Raw genomic sequence first — 17718 nt, 5'->3', positions numbered from 1 at the left:
GAAAATTCCATGCAGATATCAAAGAAGAATGTTTTGTGCAATATGTTCAATTATACCAACAGGAAACCACAAACCAATTTTGAGCTTATAACTTTGTTTTCTACCCAGATAATCTTTATAAGAAAACTAAGCTCTGTGCCTTGTAAACTTTTTTACAATGTATAAAATTGGGAGATTTTAAACTTCTGCATACATTGTCCATCAATTACAGTACACACATAGAATGCAATCATTCAATTCATTCAATTCAACCATAGAGTATATACTTGCATAGAAAATTAAATTTCCCAGCCATACAGGAACCACACGCCAACCACAATCCAAGTTTCTAAGCTACTCTTATATGCACATTGGGTGTGCTCTAGGGTTCTTATGTATATATATATATATATATACTTCATATAATCTGCTTAAATTGAAATCGGAAAACCTTTAAGAAAAACCTGTTTTGCTTTTTCCCCAAATTTGCTGCAGTTTTTGAGTGGAAGCATAGAACAAAATTTTGAATCAGCAGTAATTCCCTTTGGGTTATGAATCCAATAAGAGACTTAAAGGTCTCAATCGCTTCCGATCCATTCGTCTTCCCAAATCCAGAAACTCAACGTTGTGAAAAACACAACGGCTAAAATTTTTCTGAGTTGTTGTTCTTGAGTTCGGATTGGGTTGAGACCGGATCCGCGTGTTTGCAAGCGGTTCGACCCGTAAAGCAAAATTCCTCAGCAGTAACGCTCGCGATCCTTAGTGACGCTCGCGATCCTCAGTGACGCTCGCGACCATCAAGTACATCTTTTTTTTTTTTTATTAAAATCTAAAACCGATTTTTAGTTATGCAAAACTGAAAAATTTTGTGCTCATAATTGCTCTGATACCATATGTAAATTAAATTACATGATCTGAGTACAAAACCAAAGATCATATACATAACAACTAATCGTTAACTTAGTGAATGAGATTAACTTACCATCTTCATGAACGACGACACCGTGATCTATTGTGCCTTGATCCGAAGTCACAAGGTGTTAGGCAAGGTCTTCTGTAAGTCACTACTCTCTGCTTTCTCAATGGACAGAAACTCACGCAAATAACTCGTAGTGATAACAGGGACGTTTACCATCTATATATAGAGAATCTTTAACCCTTAAGAGTCATTCTATTAAAGACATCATGTAAGTTAAGTCATCTTATTTAGATTCCTGATTCAATACTGATTTGTAGTCTTGCTTCTAGACTTAAATTAGGATTCCTTACCATAATAATATAATACACGAAATCATTAGGAACTAGATTTGATACTATCTTTGTTTCCATGTAAAAATAGATTATGACATTAAACATGATAATCATATAATATGTGATATGTCCAAAATTGATCTAACAGAAACTACTCCAAGATCCAAGTCCTATCAACCCGTGTCTTGGAACACAATCTACTCTTAATTAAGCGGAAATTACTAACTTCCAGATGAGAATACGGAAAATATTTGCTTAAGGTGTAGCATCAAATATAAAACCTATTGATCAGCTATGAAATAATGATAACCAGGCTAAGTGACAGATTTGAATGGATCTATCAATTTTCTCACTTCTGAAAAAAGAAGAAAGAATATAAAAAAGATAAAAATGCTTGTTTTGACTTTGGACGCCATGATGACGTTATCGAATACAATCTATGAACACCTGCAGATACACGTACAGACTTACGGAATGTACAGTAAATGTCATCAAATCACATCGTCGAAATTATTAGTCACTGAATAGATTACAAAGGCATATGCGCTAGCCACCGGCTAATCATATCAAAACATTCCTTGGGATTGTATTCTGGAGCTGTATGTCCTCCTCCCTACAAAATTGCAGAAGCAGAATAAGATGTAAGATGTTTTTAAATTGAAAGAGAGAAGAAAATCAGATGGTTTTTTTTTTCCATGCCTTTATAGTCGCATAGGTCAAATTATACCACTCTTTATTCGAATAGTAAAGTGTATACCTGCAAAACAAATTTATTAACTCTTCTTTTCATATTCTAAATCTTAAAAGGCCAACAAAACAAGTATAACCGAGATTGATACAAACCCTGCAACTTGATCATTAGAGAACCATGGTCTCCAATCCTCTTCGATTGTAAAGTTCATGGATTCTATCCATGCTAGAGTACTTATATATGGAACGCTCATGTCATGATCACCACTACACAAGCCAAAAAAAATTGAATTAGGAAACAATTAAAGGCTGCCCATTATTGTCTATATGAGGTTAACTAGTAGCAAACTCCATTACTAGCGCCAGTAGCCAATGTGAGAATTGAAACTGAAGTTTAAAATTGAAAGCAACAATACCTGTAGATTATAGCACGAAGGGACTTTTGGCTGAGATTACGATGATACTCGATATTACTTGGAATGTCAAATGTGTAAGGAGTGGTTTTATTGCATTTTGTCCATTGCCCTTTTGTTCCCTGATTAAAACAGTTGAGTGTCTCCGTTCAGATGTCAAGCTAGAGTGTAATAGTTTCAGTCAATATAAAGGTAGCGAGAACATACCTCCCGAATGTTAAGAGCTTTGCGAACATTTATATCATTTTGCCAAAGAACGGAATACCGAATCTTATCTTCCTACAAAGCCAGCAAAGCTTGTTTATCATCATTGTGTGACAGTTCTTCATTTGCTAGGTGTTTGTGATTGATGAATTTCATCTCTGTAACTAATCTGATGTCTAAAACTTAGATATAAAACTCTTTTCAGGATGAATTATCATTAGTTTTCAGTGAGAGAGAGAGAGAGAGAGAGAGAGAGAGAGAGAGAGAGAGAGAGAGAGAGAGAGAGAGAGAGAGAGAGATTTACCCTACACATTTGTACCATAGGAAATGAAAAGTCTAAGCATCTACACCATTCAAAATGGTGCCAATATATGTTCTTTATCAATTCTCCCAATGCACTGCATATTCAATACAGCAACCTTGTCAAATCCAAGTACAATATGCATGGGTCCATTTAAAATGAATTTATTTTCTTAATTGAGAAAATAAAGGGAATCTTTTGAATATAGGAATTTGAGATAACTACACTTGTTGTATCTAATTATATTTCAAAGATCTGTTTCTGCACAGACAGAGATCATTGTGACCTTTGCTCCAAGACTAGCCAACATGGTGGCTCATAGCTAGCTAGTTATGGCTTTGAAGCAAATGCTCTTTTGAATGGTGTAGATGCTCCAACTTTGAATCTGGATGTCCTCATGAACAATTCAAATTGTACTGAGTGATTAAGTTTTGCATTTCCTAAAGAAGATCTGATTCTGCTGGGTATTTATGATACACTGCGAACCAGAAATCTAATCTGGTTCTCCTATTGTCACAATACATCGCACGGTATACATATGAACAATTAAAAACCATGCATGTATCAACAGATAAAGAAGAAAAGATCCATATAATCTACTAAAGTATATCGCTACTGCCATAATATGAATGATAGAAAAGTGATGAGCCCTTTACCTCATCAATCGCTTGAAGGCTGTCTAGGCACAGTTGATTGTTTGGATCTAAATCTACATATTCGCCCTTGCAATTCTTATTAGCTGCCTGGAGTAAGAGAATGAAGTTAACCTTTATAACATTAAAACAGTTATATACACAAAAGAACTCATCTGCATTTGGCCCTCTGCAAAAACAAGTGTGTGTGCGCGTGCCTGTGTCATCTACCAAGATTTGCTTCATAAGCAAACATGAAAAACAAAAAAAGAACTACTAATTTATATCAAAAGGCTTCATGATCAGACTACTTATTCTTAATGTGGGCTAGGAAATCTGATACCCGAATAAGAAAATAGGCCATGTACCTGATATATTCTATCTGATATAAGTCCCAGCTGATGAGCGTACACAATTCTCGAATTAACATCCTGCTGTCCATTTGCAACTGGATTGCCAATAATGTATCCCTAAATTCAATGAACAAAAGGTAAATTCCAGCATAATTTCTTGAACTCTAAATCTATTATAATTTATAAGGTAATGTGTTCTGAGCCAATTGAAGTACTTTGAGGTTCAAATGTGGCTCACTTTCATCTTCAACACCTACAACAATATAACAAACAAACAAAAAGGTGAATAACAGTATTTGAGTTGCAATTTAGACAACTTCATGTACATGCATTTTTATGAATAGATTCCTTTTTCTTTTCTTTTTTGAAACGGGGTTTGGAACCCAGCCTAGCTGGGAGGCTCAGCCCCACGCCCAATGAATAGATTCCTTTTAATCCTCTATTGTGTGTGTGTGCGCGTGTGTGCGCGCACTCTCAGTATCTCCACGGGAAAGTATTCGAAATTAGAATGAATCTCATATACAAGTTACCATCAGCTATCTGCTTGGCAATGATTGGAACAATTTTGCCAGAGTATGAATCACCAGCAACATAAAATGGATTTGCAAGAAACTTGGGATGAGTAGTAATCCACTGAATAAATCACAAAAAAAAGAAAGAAAGAAAGGAAAATCAGATCATAATGAGAGAAAAGAGTAATGCTACAAACACAAACTCTGTTCCCAACACCATATATTAGGTGATAGAGCTGAGATAAAACATAAAAAAGTTTATGCCGCATTACTCTGGTTGAGTATGTAGCATAATTTGACTAATCTAAAGTAACTACTTCTTTACTTTTGAATTAAACATAGAAGGTTTTACATCTTCTGAATTAACCAAAACTTTACTGTCTCAAATCATCACCTACCTTTAGTATAAACTCATAAATCCTGGTTGAATGTAACGTATCACTAGAGATTAACCCATGAGAAGTTGTGGAGTAGGAGTAACCGGTGCCAGCAGGGGCATCTATGAAAATTATGTTTGCTACCTGCAATCTCAAGGGACCACTTTCAATACTAGTATCACAATAGCCATAAAAAATTTCATGAATCTTCAGTAAGAAACTTAAAAAATTCATATATAGAAATTTACCTTGTTCCATGAGTTTGGATTCGGAACAAGTGTTAATGGATCAGTCGATAAATTTGTAAGTTTAAAAGACATTGGACCTGTAGTGATTGATTACAGAAAGTTATAAGCTCCAGTTTTCATATTAGACCAAGCATCCTAAAGTCTGGGTAATGCCATTGTTACCTAATAAACATCAATATTTCAGCTAAGAATGAATGTCTCTTTATCTTCATAGTCATATGCTCTATAAAAGAGAGTAATTGTCAATAATTAGGCTTCAGTATATTCACAATCCTACTTACTATTTCGCCTTCTACTTTAGCCAGTGTTTCCTGTGAGCAATGAAGTAAAAAATTTATATAGATAGCACAAATTGGTTTCATGAAATCACGTCCATTAATTCTTGATGTAATCTTTCCATTTTCTTGAAGGTACAGGAATCTGGTATATACTGAAAAATCAGTAAGCATCTCTTCTAATCGAAATTAACCAGCTCCCAGTCTCCCAAAATCTAAAGTTATATAAAACTTAGTGCATAAATGATCACTCGCATGTACAAACTATATATACCTTCGGATTATCAGAAATCAAAAATAGAAAAAGGGTTTACCAATTTCATAGATGAGGCCATAAAACGAAGAGCATCGAGGTCCTCCTGTCAACCAAATGAGCAGAGGATCATTTTCTGGACTCCTTTCTGATTCAACAAAGTAGTAAAACAGCTGCACCTCTTCCGAGTCTCCCACGCCCACATACCTTGAATCATTAATTAAACATACCCAGATCATTGTTAAATCACCCAGTTCACTAAAACAGAACCTAATTATATATGTATTGGGATCAAGATGATCAGTCCTGCAGCTTACCCAGTTTCAAGCTTGAAAGGGAGGTCACCATGGAAGGCTGGCAAGTTCTTGATGATGGACTGTGCAAGAGCAAAGTTGGAAGTAAGCAGCAGTAGAACAAAAGCATGGCAGAGCAAGAATCCAACGTAAACGATGGTGTTTGAGGAACCCATCAATGTCATCGTCAGTTTTCCCTGCAATATGATCGGTCTCTCATATCATACACCAATTATGGATGAGTGGTGCGGATAAGAGATCTTGAACAAATGACAATAATTCATATCGCAATCCAATTAGTTTGGAAGAATCCAAAAGCTGAACTAAACCAACAGAGACCGCAAGTGACGCTGTTCAACAACATATGCAAGATTGCGTCCACAAGTAACACTGTTTTTTTTTTGGAAGAAATTACATGGAAAAGTGTGGTAAAAATAGTTAGTTAACAGCAGTCACCAACCAAACAAGAAATGGCGGATATTTCAAAGGCCGACCACCATGGGTAACCATGGAGCCTCTTCTTATCATTTCTCCCTCCCAAAATCCAAGAGCCTCCAAACAGAAAGCCGACTCCATCGCCTATAAACTGGTCTGTTTCTCTGTCCATCTTCTTACTGTTTCTTTTTTAGGTTTTGAGGTTTGGTTTTTGATCTATTGTCTGCTTTGAAAACGGAAATTTATTTAGACATAGTCCGAATTAGGATTTGATATATTTGAAAACTTCAGTACCCAAATATTTGTGGAATCATTGCAATGCAAATGGGATATTGAAGTTGATATGTGCCGCAATAGCTTTGCAGCCCGAACTCAGCTATTGGGTCCAGTTACTTGTCTCTATTGAATTGGGTTAGGAGAGTTGATTGAACTTATTCTGAGCTTTTGTTTCTGGGTTGGGGAATTTGGCTAAAGTTTCAGTCTTGATTTCTAATATTTTGTATGTGTGTGTGTGTGTGTGTGTGTGTGTGTAACTGATTAGACTTCAATTATCTCAATTCACTTTGAATGAATGGCAATCACGGATGATAGCAAAGTTAAAAAGTTACAGAATGATGTTCTAGTTGATCATCATTAACACTGGCACCTACTCTTTGCGTGGAGTGCAAGAGCCAAGTGGTTTATTGGCTTTAACACATAGAAAGGCTTAAACTGCTTATTGGCTTTAATACATAGATTTGTTTAAACTGCTTATGTCATAGAAATCATCTGCTTCGAGTCCCTATCAAACAGTTTAACTCACTTCAGGTGATTCATGAGCTGTCTTTATCGTAGTGATGTCATTCCTAAATGTTTTAGTCTACTCTGAATGGATTAAAGGTTGAACGGGTTTGGATCTCCCAAACAAGCATTACAATATTTCATAAGTAAGGTTTTTAACTCAGACTCATTTAGTTAAAGAAAACTGCATATAACTCCAACACATTTTGATTTCTAGAAAGTAGAAGCTTGCCTAAGCTTGACCAAGTAATTGTATTAGAGTTCAATAGAACTAAGCCTCACCACTAACCTAATATTGTTATGTTTGCAATCAATTGAATGGGATATTAGGTAGCTATTCCTATATCGTTTATTTATTTTTTTTCATTTGGCTAAGCACATAAGATTCAATTGGTAGTAGACATAAGGATAACACACTATTATATCATCGGGCTAAATATTTCAGAAACAATTAGTTTTCTAGGTAGCTTGAGTTGTCGTGTTTTTGTTTGTGTTTCTGTTTTTCCTGGAAATAAGGGTCTGATGTGTCTCTGTAGACCAGTTGTTCTTTTTTGCTTACTAATTCAATCTTAATTAAAAACAAAGCTACAACAGCAACAAAATAAGCTTCTTCCTGTGATATACACCCTTTATTTTATTTTTGGCTAATTAGTATTTTTAGGAATCCACTTGCTAATATTATATTGGTTTAGCTCTGTGTTCCTCACTTTATAAATGTAAATGGCACTGGTACTAATTAGTATTTGCCTTCAATGAGTTAATGGAACGGATATGGAAAACATGAGCAAACAGGTGACACCTGCATGAATGCAAGGTTTGATCTCCTCCGTGAGGTCTGGTCTGCTTAAAAGAAGTTATGCAGTTACCTGAATTTAAAATATACAGTGAAATTTTGAAATTGTGTATTTTCTTTATGCATATGTATACCTTTCTTTTTTCAAGTTTGTTTATGGCTTCCTGGAATTTTTGTGCATAATTCATATCGGTTTTAATTAATATATTAGGTATTGGTTTTGTTTCCCCATGTTTGTAAGTTTTCAAGGATCATAGTAAAGGCGTGAGGTTGAGCCTTCTTCTGAGTTATAACTCTCAAACAAAAAATTTATATGCACTTAAAAGCAACCCAATCCATTTCTGATTCTTGGTTCTGCCACTGGTTAGAACCCGCAACTGAACCAACATTCAAATCAGTTCTAGGAATTGGAGGACCAACAAGGGAAGATGATGATGTCAAGATCTTGTATACCAGCTCCAATGGTTAAAATAAAAGCAGGAGGAATACGCTGCGAGGCAGTGGTGGGGCCCTTCACGGGGAGAGACCCGAATTTGAAGAAGGCGGGGTGGCTGAGGCAGAAAGCGCCGCAGGGTATCAAGTATGAGGAGGTGAAGGAGACCTTGTCCCATTTGAATCTCAAGACGGTGTGCGAGGAGGCCCAATGCCCGAACATTGGCGAGTGTTGGAATGGAGGTGGTGACGGCATTTCCACTGCGACCATCATGGTTTTGGGAGACACCTGTACTCGCGGCTGTCGGTTCTGTGCTGTCAAAACCAGCCGAACCCCTCCCCCTCCCAATCCAATGGAGCCCATCAACACCGCCATGGCCGTTGCCAGCTGGGGTGTCGATTATATTGTTTTGACAAGTGTTGATCGTGATGACTTGCCTGACGGTGGCAGTGGGCATTTTGCCCAGACTGTCAAGGCCCTTAAGGTTCTCCATCACTTTCACTTTGCATGCTCCCGCTCTCTTGCTCTCTATTCTCTATTGTTTCTATTTTCCATTTTACTCAAGAAAGATTTCTGTTGCAGGATCTCAAGCCTGACATTATGGTTGAATGCTTAACTTCTGACTTTCGGGGTGACTTGACTGCCGTGGACACTTTGCTACACTGCGGTCTTGATGTCTTTGCACACAACATTGAGACTGTCAAAAGCCTTCAGCGAATTGTCAGAGACCCTCGCGCTGGGTCAGCATCTTCTTCCGGTTCTTTTTTCCCTATTACTTGTCTTTCTTGCTTAGTGCTTACACCCCTTTATCCATACTGCTTAAGGTTAGAGCATCACTACATTTGCATTCACTTACACCTGCTCCAACTGATGTCAACTGTAAGTGAGGTTTTCAACCTGTTCACCTGGTTTGCATCTGATTGTCTCCTATTCATGTTCAGGCAATTCATGGAGTTAATAGATGAACTCCTCTAGTTGAAGAAATTTGTGTGATTGAGTTGCCTAAATGTCACTGTATATAGTACCAATCATATTCTTGCTTCTTAATCGTCGATTTTTTTTTGGACTTAAGTCACACTTTTTTACTTTGAACCTTGGTGTGCAGAATAGCATACCAGGTTTCCCAATCAACTATCTTCACCTGCTCTCTATTTATCTGTGCTTATATTCACGAAATTATGGAATGTGTTTATCACATTGTACCTTAAACCTTTCTGAGCTTATAAAGTTACAAAAGTATGAAATTTCATGCATTTCTACCGCCTGAAAATCAACATGAAAAATCAGCTGTGTATGTCTATTTGTTTGGCTTGTAAGATATATTGAGTGATCTGCTTATTTGGATTGGTCCTTCTAAATAAATTAAGTTATTACCACTGCAGGTATAAGCAGAGCTTATCTGTTCTAAACCATGCAAAACAAAGCAAGAAGGGGATGACTACAAAAACTTCTATAATGTTGGGCCTTGGAGAATCAGATGATGAGTTGAAAGAGGCCATGGCTGATTTAAGGGCTATAGATGTAGATATACTGACACTTGGACAGTATTTACAGGTTAGTAACGCTCCAGCTATATGTTTTTAGCTTTCAGCTGTTTACATTTGCCATCACCGACAAACTTCACTGGTCTGAGGCAATCATCCACATGAAACTAGTATAGTTGGCAATAATGACCTATCTGCTACCTTAGGTTCCACCTGTGTCAATTTGCTACCCTAAGTTTTCAAAAGTAGCGAATTTGCTACACTTACAAAAAAGTTACTACTTTAGGTTTTAAAAATTAACCAATCTGCTTCCCTAAATTTTCTGTATTACCCTATCTCAAAACATTTATTAGCTAATTGGCTATTAAGCCATATTCACAAGAGATTAGATTTGAAATTGTTTATTTTCTGCAGCCAACTCCACTACATTTAACTGTCAAAGAATATGTCACCCCTGAGAAATTCGAGTACTGGAAGGAATATGGGGAGTCCATTGGATTTCGTTATGTAGCGAGTGGGCCCTTGGTAAGATATGAGTATGATGATTTTAATTTGTTTCCTTTCTTGGATGAACACAGTAATCTGGCCAATTTGAGTTTAGTTCTGATCAGTGTGTTATAGATCATATCTCAACATAGTTTATTGATTACTGATCTCTCTACTTCAACTTTCTATTTTCTTACTTCCTATTTTTGGTCAACATAGTTTATAGATAAGAAATATCTTGTTCATTATTTCAGGTTCGATCCTCGTATAGGGCAGGGGAGCTATTTGTTAAGACAATGGTGAGGGAACGTGCTGGAGCTATAGTTTAAGAAACTGGTGCGGAAAAGAGCCGAGGATAGAGCAAACTACAGTTATTGTAGTTGCAAGCCAACGGCTGTTTACTAGGTGATACAATATTCTAATTTCTCAATCATCTTTTTTTTTTTGGGCAAAATCTAAATCTAGTGTCTACTCATACTAATTTGGCAAATTGAATTTTTAGCTGCGAACCAGCAATATTAGTGATACAACATGTATTAGGTGATATAAGCTCTTGATGATTTACTATTAATCGTTTTTTAATAATAAAAATGTGTGTGCTTGTTATTCTTTTGTCCGTTCTTATTGGTTCAAGTCTGAAGAGGCCAAAATAGCCTTGTTATTCAACCATCTTGTATAGTTGACTAGTTGTAGTATCATTTGGAGTGGGTATGGTTCAGACTGAGAATTAAGGTTACTTTCACAATTTACGCTTGACTTATGCGCGGTAAACCTCCGCATTTGTTATACAGTCCAGCTGTACAGCCTGTACTGTAGTTATGTCTTGGAATAGAAAAACTAGGATAACTGCTGTACAAAATTTACCCTTCCTAAGAACCATAACTACTGTATCAGACAACATACTGTAAGTCCGATTATATACTACATAGGAATTGCAGATTCTTTAATCACACCCGTGAACGGATTGCTAACTTATCCAAACCAAATTTATGCAGATCATATATATCATGGCTTATATATTCAAATAAGGTTTAAAGAGGTTGTATTAGAATTAGCTTCCAAATGCTTTATCCATAAAGTTTAAGTGACACTCAGTTGTAGTCTAAACACTGAATGCCACTGTACCTTCACTTGTGCATGTGAAGTATTTATTCTCTCGATTATGGAATACATTACAGAACTTGAGGTTTATTCGCTTGCGGAACTGAAATGTAAATGCACATGTAAATGGACCTACTCTCAGGCTCTTAGCCCTTCTTGATGTTGATGATAGTAATAGAGTACAAAACTTTCACGAGTACAGTAAACCCCATGCTTCATTTACATCATCATCTTCTGGTTTTTGAGTCTCTTCCAAGCAAGAGGCCTCTTTGTACTGGGAATAAGTGATGTTCTTGCTTCAGTGCATGTGTGCTTTCCTGAACAACCTTCCAAGCTCTCTAGCTGGCCTAGCGAACTTGCTGGGTCCTTATAATGATGCATGGTTTGTACGTAGAGATATTTCTTTCTTTTTACAATCTGAAATATCACATCTGGTATAAGTGTATAACCAGGCAAAATAGAAGTTTAAAACCGATCGAGCTTGAATGAATATTTCAGTTTCACTTAAACTCTTCTTAACTACGGAAAAAACCATGGTTTTCTTGATTATATTGGCTACATAAGATCGATGACAATTAAGAAAACTCATGTTTCTGGAAATTTGAGTTCCAGGGAAAAATGATTGAGATCAATTATTCTGGTTCCATTCATGTGCCAAACAGTTGAAAAGCCATTGTGGAGAAATACAAATTTCAGTACTACCATATATGCTCATATAGATCAACAAGCTAGGATATCTATAAATGATCGTTTTGCCTTGTCTTTTAGCTGTTGCTCACTTGATTCAGTATGGGGCAATGGACTTTAAAGTTAGGATATAGATCAACAAGCTAGGATATCCTGCAACTTGTTTTTAATTAATATTGTAGCTCATTTCAATCCAGAAATCATTGTTTTAGTTACTATATTTAGTTATCAGTAGCTTTAAAGAAAAAATGGGTTTACACTTTAAAGTTTTACCTCACCTGGCATGGGGTGAACAAAGAGGGAATTTTCTTAAGTATCTTGAGGTATGTGATACCCATATTTATTGATATCATAAAATATTTGTTGTCGTTGTGGTAAATATGGTGATATTTTGGGTAAATATAGCTATATTAGTTATAATTACTTAACCTATAACATTTTATAAGATTATGAACAAATAGTTGTTAATGTGATAAATTTTTTTAGTTATTTATAAATATAAAAAATATATATTGTAATGTTGTTCTCAATGTTCTAAATTTAGTTTTTTTTTTAATTTTAATTTTGATTCAAAAAGTTGTAATTAAGGGTATGTTATATGACGACATAATGAAAGCTGTAATAGTAAACCACATAATGCTCCATAATTGTTGAAGACAAGAAGGTTTCTTTATTTCACTTTATGCTTGTAACTAGTTCTTTATTTCTGATCGATGAGGAGCGAACTTGATGTACTCAAGATATAAAATCTCTCCGATATTTCTGATATTTACAATTATGGTCCGTTTGGAGACGTTTATGATCAATTATCGAGTTGAGTTCATCTTTACTATTTCATTCTCGGAGAAACTGTTGGTAGCTCAAAAGAGATATATGACTATCATGTTAATCATTACAATTTGTATTATATGGCTCATATGTCTTGGGCAGAATATTGTAGTTTTGTTGACCAACGTGCATCTTTTCAAGCACCTAGATTCTCTTTTGGGTACTAGATAAAATTAATAATTATATTTGTTTGTATGTAATTCAATAATAAATAAATAATGAGGAAGATGAATGATATTTTGTTTCCAATATCCCCGATATATCTCTGATATATCTGATATCTCCTTTAAAAAAACGATATATCCCTTGATACCGATATTTTGAACCTTGGAGCATGTACTTACTTCTTTGCTCTATATCCTATATCAAATACTTGGTGCTTTTCAATTATGGACTGCAACATTAACGAACAGTCTGAAATAAAGTATAAATTCATAACTATTCCAATTGCATGCATGCATGTTATTTATCCACATAACCTACAAATCATATCTTACTTTTCTATTAGCTCTGCAACAGTCAGTCAGTTTGTTAGTGCATGTTGAAGCATTTTGGAATGGTCCAACCCCATTGTGGTCTCACCTGTCGGGGACAGGTGTCAGCAATTCATTCCTCTAGACAGATCGAACTAGGGGTTGGTTATTGTTTCCCTTTTTTTTTTTTTCTAAACAGGTAGGTTTTGGTTTAAAATATGAATGGGTAAAATCAAAATAATTGAGGAGGTAAGTTTGTAGTTGGGTATTCAATTTGGGGGGGGGGGGGGGGGAAGGCATGTAAAATTTGCGTGGTCTTCCTCTGCGTATGTAAAGGTTCTTGATCTACCTGGTTAAAGTGCTGATTGCATCCATAATATCAGGCTGAAATCGTTAAATTAGTTGAGGAAATGTTCTATGAAGGTATATATACAGTTATGTTTTTCCGTTGATGAAGAAACTCCGGCCATTTTACTTTCCTTTTGAATTTTCAAATTTCTCAAATGAACACCACGCAATTTATTTTTCAGCGCTATTAGTAATTCCTCATTATGAAAACTCATACTTTGCATTGTTTAACTGTAAATGTGGATGATGAATGAGTTAGATTTAGGCGAATTCTAGTTGATTGAGTTTGGCTCGTTAATGTTTTGCTCTATTTGGGCTGGTACCCTTTGATTAATATTCGATAATTGAAAACTCTGTTTGGGCACATGCTTCGTCGTGATATTTGATCTGATATTAAGTTTTGATTAGATTGATTGTCTGGTTTTTAGTTGAAAAGAATGTGTTAGTAATGTTTTTGTAATTGTGAATTGAGTTTGGCGATTTTGTCTTGTGTTAGGTGTTTTAAGATAAATGATATGGGTTATGTGGATATACATAGATGGATGGATCAATTTGATGATGGTGGTCTCCGTTTTTTTTAGAAGAAGTATAAGGAAATTAACATTTCTGATGAGAAAGACTGTGAGGATGAAGATGTAAAGGAAGACTCAGTCCTGCAAAGCACTGATGATAGGAGAAAAGGAAACAGTAGTGGTGATAATGGTTGGAGTGAATTGAAGCAAAGTTATGAAGATTTTCCTGATGAAGTGAGTGATGGAGTCGGTATTGAAAAAAAAGGGTACCTTGAGGCTGTGCATAGTGCCTTGAAGCATCTGCATAATGCCTTGGTGCACCTTGAGACTCACCCTAATTGCAGAACTAGTAGTACCATTAGTGACTGAGCATAGATGCCATGTGATTGGCTGATAGCTGATGTTTCGTACAGTGATACTAAGAGAATTGTGGAGATGCCAATTTTTTAATTCTGAATTGTTCATATTGACATGCAAGGTATTGAGGTTTTGTAGTAGTAAAATTCAATGAAGTTTTGATTTGTAGACATCTATGAGCTATGTCTCAGCAGTTCGATAAAGTCCCTTGTTCTTTCCCTTTTATTTTATTTTTTATTTTATTTTGAAATAGATCAACATAAGCCACACCCTGCAGTGCAAATTAGTTAGAAGTCACTCAAGACTGCTCCGGTATGAACAACGTAACCCAATTCTAGTTCCTGCAACTTTTTTTTTGTTTATTTTGTTGAATTCCCAATCATTTGGTTACTAAACAAAAGAAGATTATTTTCCGACAAATAAGCTATTAACGGTGAAGTACTCACACCTTGTCCCATCACAATCTCAATTGCCGGATACGGTCTATCAGCACCATCCGATGCGTCTGGTGTATATATTAAGGACCCACGGCTAAATTTCTTAAGATTTAAATGTCGTTGGACCGTCTGGCATTGGTCAACGGTAATATCATGTTAATATCCATATTTTAACAGCATTTGACAGTGGCCTCCGCTTTAGAGGTTTCGCAAGGTGGCGCTGCATGTTGAACGGTAAAAAATAGGTTGTTCCAAGTGTGCCGAGTGCGGCCCTCCGCCCCCCTCTGGGCAGGTTTCCCCCTTGGGGGGTTTAGGGTGGTTTAGCGTTGACCGAAGAGACCAACGGCCGAATTAGGCCCAATTAGGACCCAATTTTTACACGTCGTCCATGTAATGTGAAGGAAGACATCTTATGGACCCGATCGTCGACCTCTATCCCGTAATTGAAGAGTATTTCAAGATCCCCCAATTTTCTACTAAGCAAACTATATAGGTTAGTACACATTAGATCACACATTGGGCCTCGCGATCCCGACAGCTGCATACAAACGATCGGCACCATCCATTGCGTCCGGCATATATATTAAGTACCGCTGGAAACATTTCATAGGATTTGGATGTCATTGAATCGTCCGATGCATCGGTCAACGGTAATATCATGTTAATATCCATATTGACCGCATTTGACTGCGGCCTCCACTTTACGAGTTCTTCGAGGTGGCGCCGCACGTTGTACGGGAAACAAAATGATGTTCCAAGTGTGCCGAGTGCGGTCCTCCACCCCCTTTGGTCATGTCGCCCCCGTTAGGGGGGTTTATGGTGGTTTAGCGTTGACCGAAGAGACCGAAGGCGAAGCGACGCCCGATTAGAACCAAATTTTTACACGTCGCCCACGTAACATGAAGGAACACACCCGATCGTCGATCCCCATCCTGTAATTGAAAAATATTTCAATATCCCCCAATTTCCTACTAAGCAAGCTATATAGGTTACTAAACACTAGGTCACACATTGGGCCTCATGATCCCGACGGCTGCATACGGTCAGTTTGCACCATTCGATGCGTCCGGCGTATATATTAAGAATTCCCGGCTAAATTTTGTAGGATTTACATGTCGTTGGACCGTCCGATGCATCGGTCTAACGGTAATATCTTATTAATATCCATATTTGACCACATTTGACCGTGGCCTCTGCTTTAGAGGTTCCGCAAGGTAGCATTGCATGTTGAACGGAAAAAAATAGACCATTCCAAGTGTGCCGAGCGTGGCCCTCCGCTCCACTCCGGCATGTCGCCCCCCCCCCCCCCTAGGGGGGTTTAGGGTGGTTTAGCATTGACCAAACAATCCGATGGCCGAACGAGGCCCGATTCAAACCAAATTGTCACACGTCACTCACGTAATAGGAATGAAGACATCGGCTGGACCCGATCGTTGAACTTCATCTCGTAATTGAAAAGTATTTCAAGATCCCCTAATTTCCTACTAAGCAAGCAATCTAGGTTTGTAAACATTAAGTTACACCTTGGGCTTCGCGATCCTGACAACTTGATATGGTTGATCGGCATTGTCTGATGCATCTGGCATATATATATTAAGTGTTCCATGCGAAAATTTCATAGGATTTGGATGTCGTTGGATTGTCTGATGCATTGGTCAACGGTAATATCATGTTAATATCCATATTTGACCGCATTTGACCGTGGTCTCTGCTTTAGAGGTTTCGCATGGTGGCGCCGCATGTTGAACGGGAAAAAATAGGTTGTTCCAAGTGTGCTCGCGGCCCTCTGTCCCACTCTCGGCATATCGCCCCCTTAGGGGGGGTTTAGGGTGGTTTAATGTTGACCGAAGAGTTTGATGGCCAAACGAGGACCAATTAGAACCAAATTTCTACATGTCACCCACATAACAAGAAAGAAAACATCGGCTGGACCCGATCGTCGACCTTTATCCCATAATTGAAAAATATTCCAAGATCCCCCAATTTCTTACTAAGCAAGCTATCTTGGTTATTAAACATTAGGTTACATCTTAGGGCTCGTCGCCTATTAAGTAACTTAATCAGCCTTTAACATACAATTTATACAAAGTGCACTGAATTAGTGTTACTATTGTTATTTTTGCACCCTTGAACGCTATCAAGCCATATCGTTAGAATTTGAACCCCAATGCGATCCTACCGATCCACTCATCACTTTCTTTTAAGTTTAGTATGCACATGAATATTGTATTGGTGGCTTATAACTAAAGAAGTAGATTTTCAGTTTTACTTAACATTGCCTAATAACCAAATAGTAGAATAAATTTGTAATTAGTTTTCAGCATGTTATGTTTACTACCTATATTAACTGATCCTATATTATTACAACCATCAATAGGAGGCATAAGCTCCCAAAACTTGGAACGAGGCACAAGTTTGAGAGATGAAGCAGCTAATGAGCCAAGAATGCCCAAAAAGTCTACAGAGTTGAAAAACTCGGTGAATTCGATCAATCTCATAAACTAGTTGCATAGAATTTCTAATGGATGGCATGCCTCTCATTCTGCAGGTCCCCTTCTTCTGGTTTTGATCCATCTTAATAGTTAATAACTTCAAACCGGGCACATGCAAACCAACCTCCCCCATTTACGGTAAAAAAAGAATCTTCACCACGCACTGTAGCGCTATAGTCTAACGGGGACAAATGCTCGACACCGTCGGGCCACGATGGGGTTGGATCAGAGCATTCTGCTCAGAATGCTCTATTAAGAGATATACCAATCAAGAGAGTGAGAATACTTTCG

General features: G+C 37.1%; 1 protein-coding gene and 1 pseudogene across 2 annotated transcripts; one reads left to right on the top strand and one right to left on the bottom strand.

The window, feature by feature from the left end:
- Positions 1-1549: 1549 nt before the first annotated feature.
- LOC126782813 (serine carboxypeptidase-like 13) lies at positions 1550-6115 on the bottom strand (annotated as a pseudogene).
- Positions 6116-6264: 149 nt separating this feature from the next.
- LOC126782817 (lipoyl synthase 1, chloroplastic) lies at positions 6265-10798 on the top strand. Of its 2 annotated transcripts, none has more exons than XM_050508145.1 (6): positions 6265-6370; positions 8188-8706; positions 8805-8962; positions 9605-9776; positions 10121-10231; positions 10447-10798. In XM_050508145.1, the coding sequence occupies exons 2-6, from the start codon at positions 8218-8220 to the stop codon at positions 10519-10521; spliced, it is 1005 nt and encodes a 334-aa protein (XP_050364102.1). In that variant the 5' UTR covers positions 6265-6370; positions 8188-8217; the 3' UTR covers positions 10522-10798. The 2 variants fall into 2 exon arrangements, with proteins under 2 accessions (XP_050364102.1, XP_050364099.1); XM_050508142.1 differs by having other exon boundaries at positions 6278-6370; positions 8158-8706.
- The last annotated feature ends 6920 nt before the right edge of the window (positions 10799-17718 follow it).

The sequence above is a fragment of the Argentina anserina genome, chromosome 2 (genome assembly GCF_933775445.1).
Source record: "Argentina anserina chromosome 2, drPotAnse1.1, whole genome shotgun sequence".
Taxonomy (NCBI): Eukaryota; Viridiplantae; Streptophyta; class Magnoliopsida; order Rosales; family Rosaceae; genus Argentina; species Argentina anserina.
The sequence above is the reverse complement of the archived record's forward strand: the minus strand, read 5'-3'. Positions and strand labels throughout refer to the sequence as shown.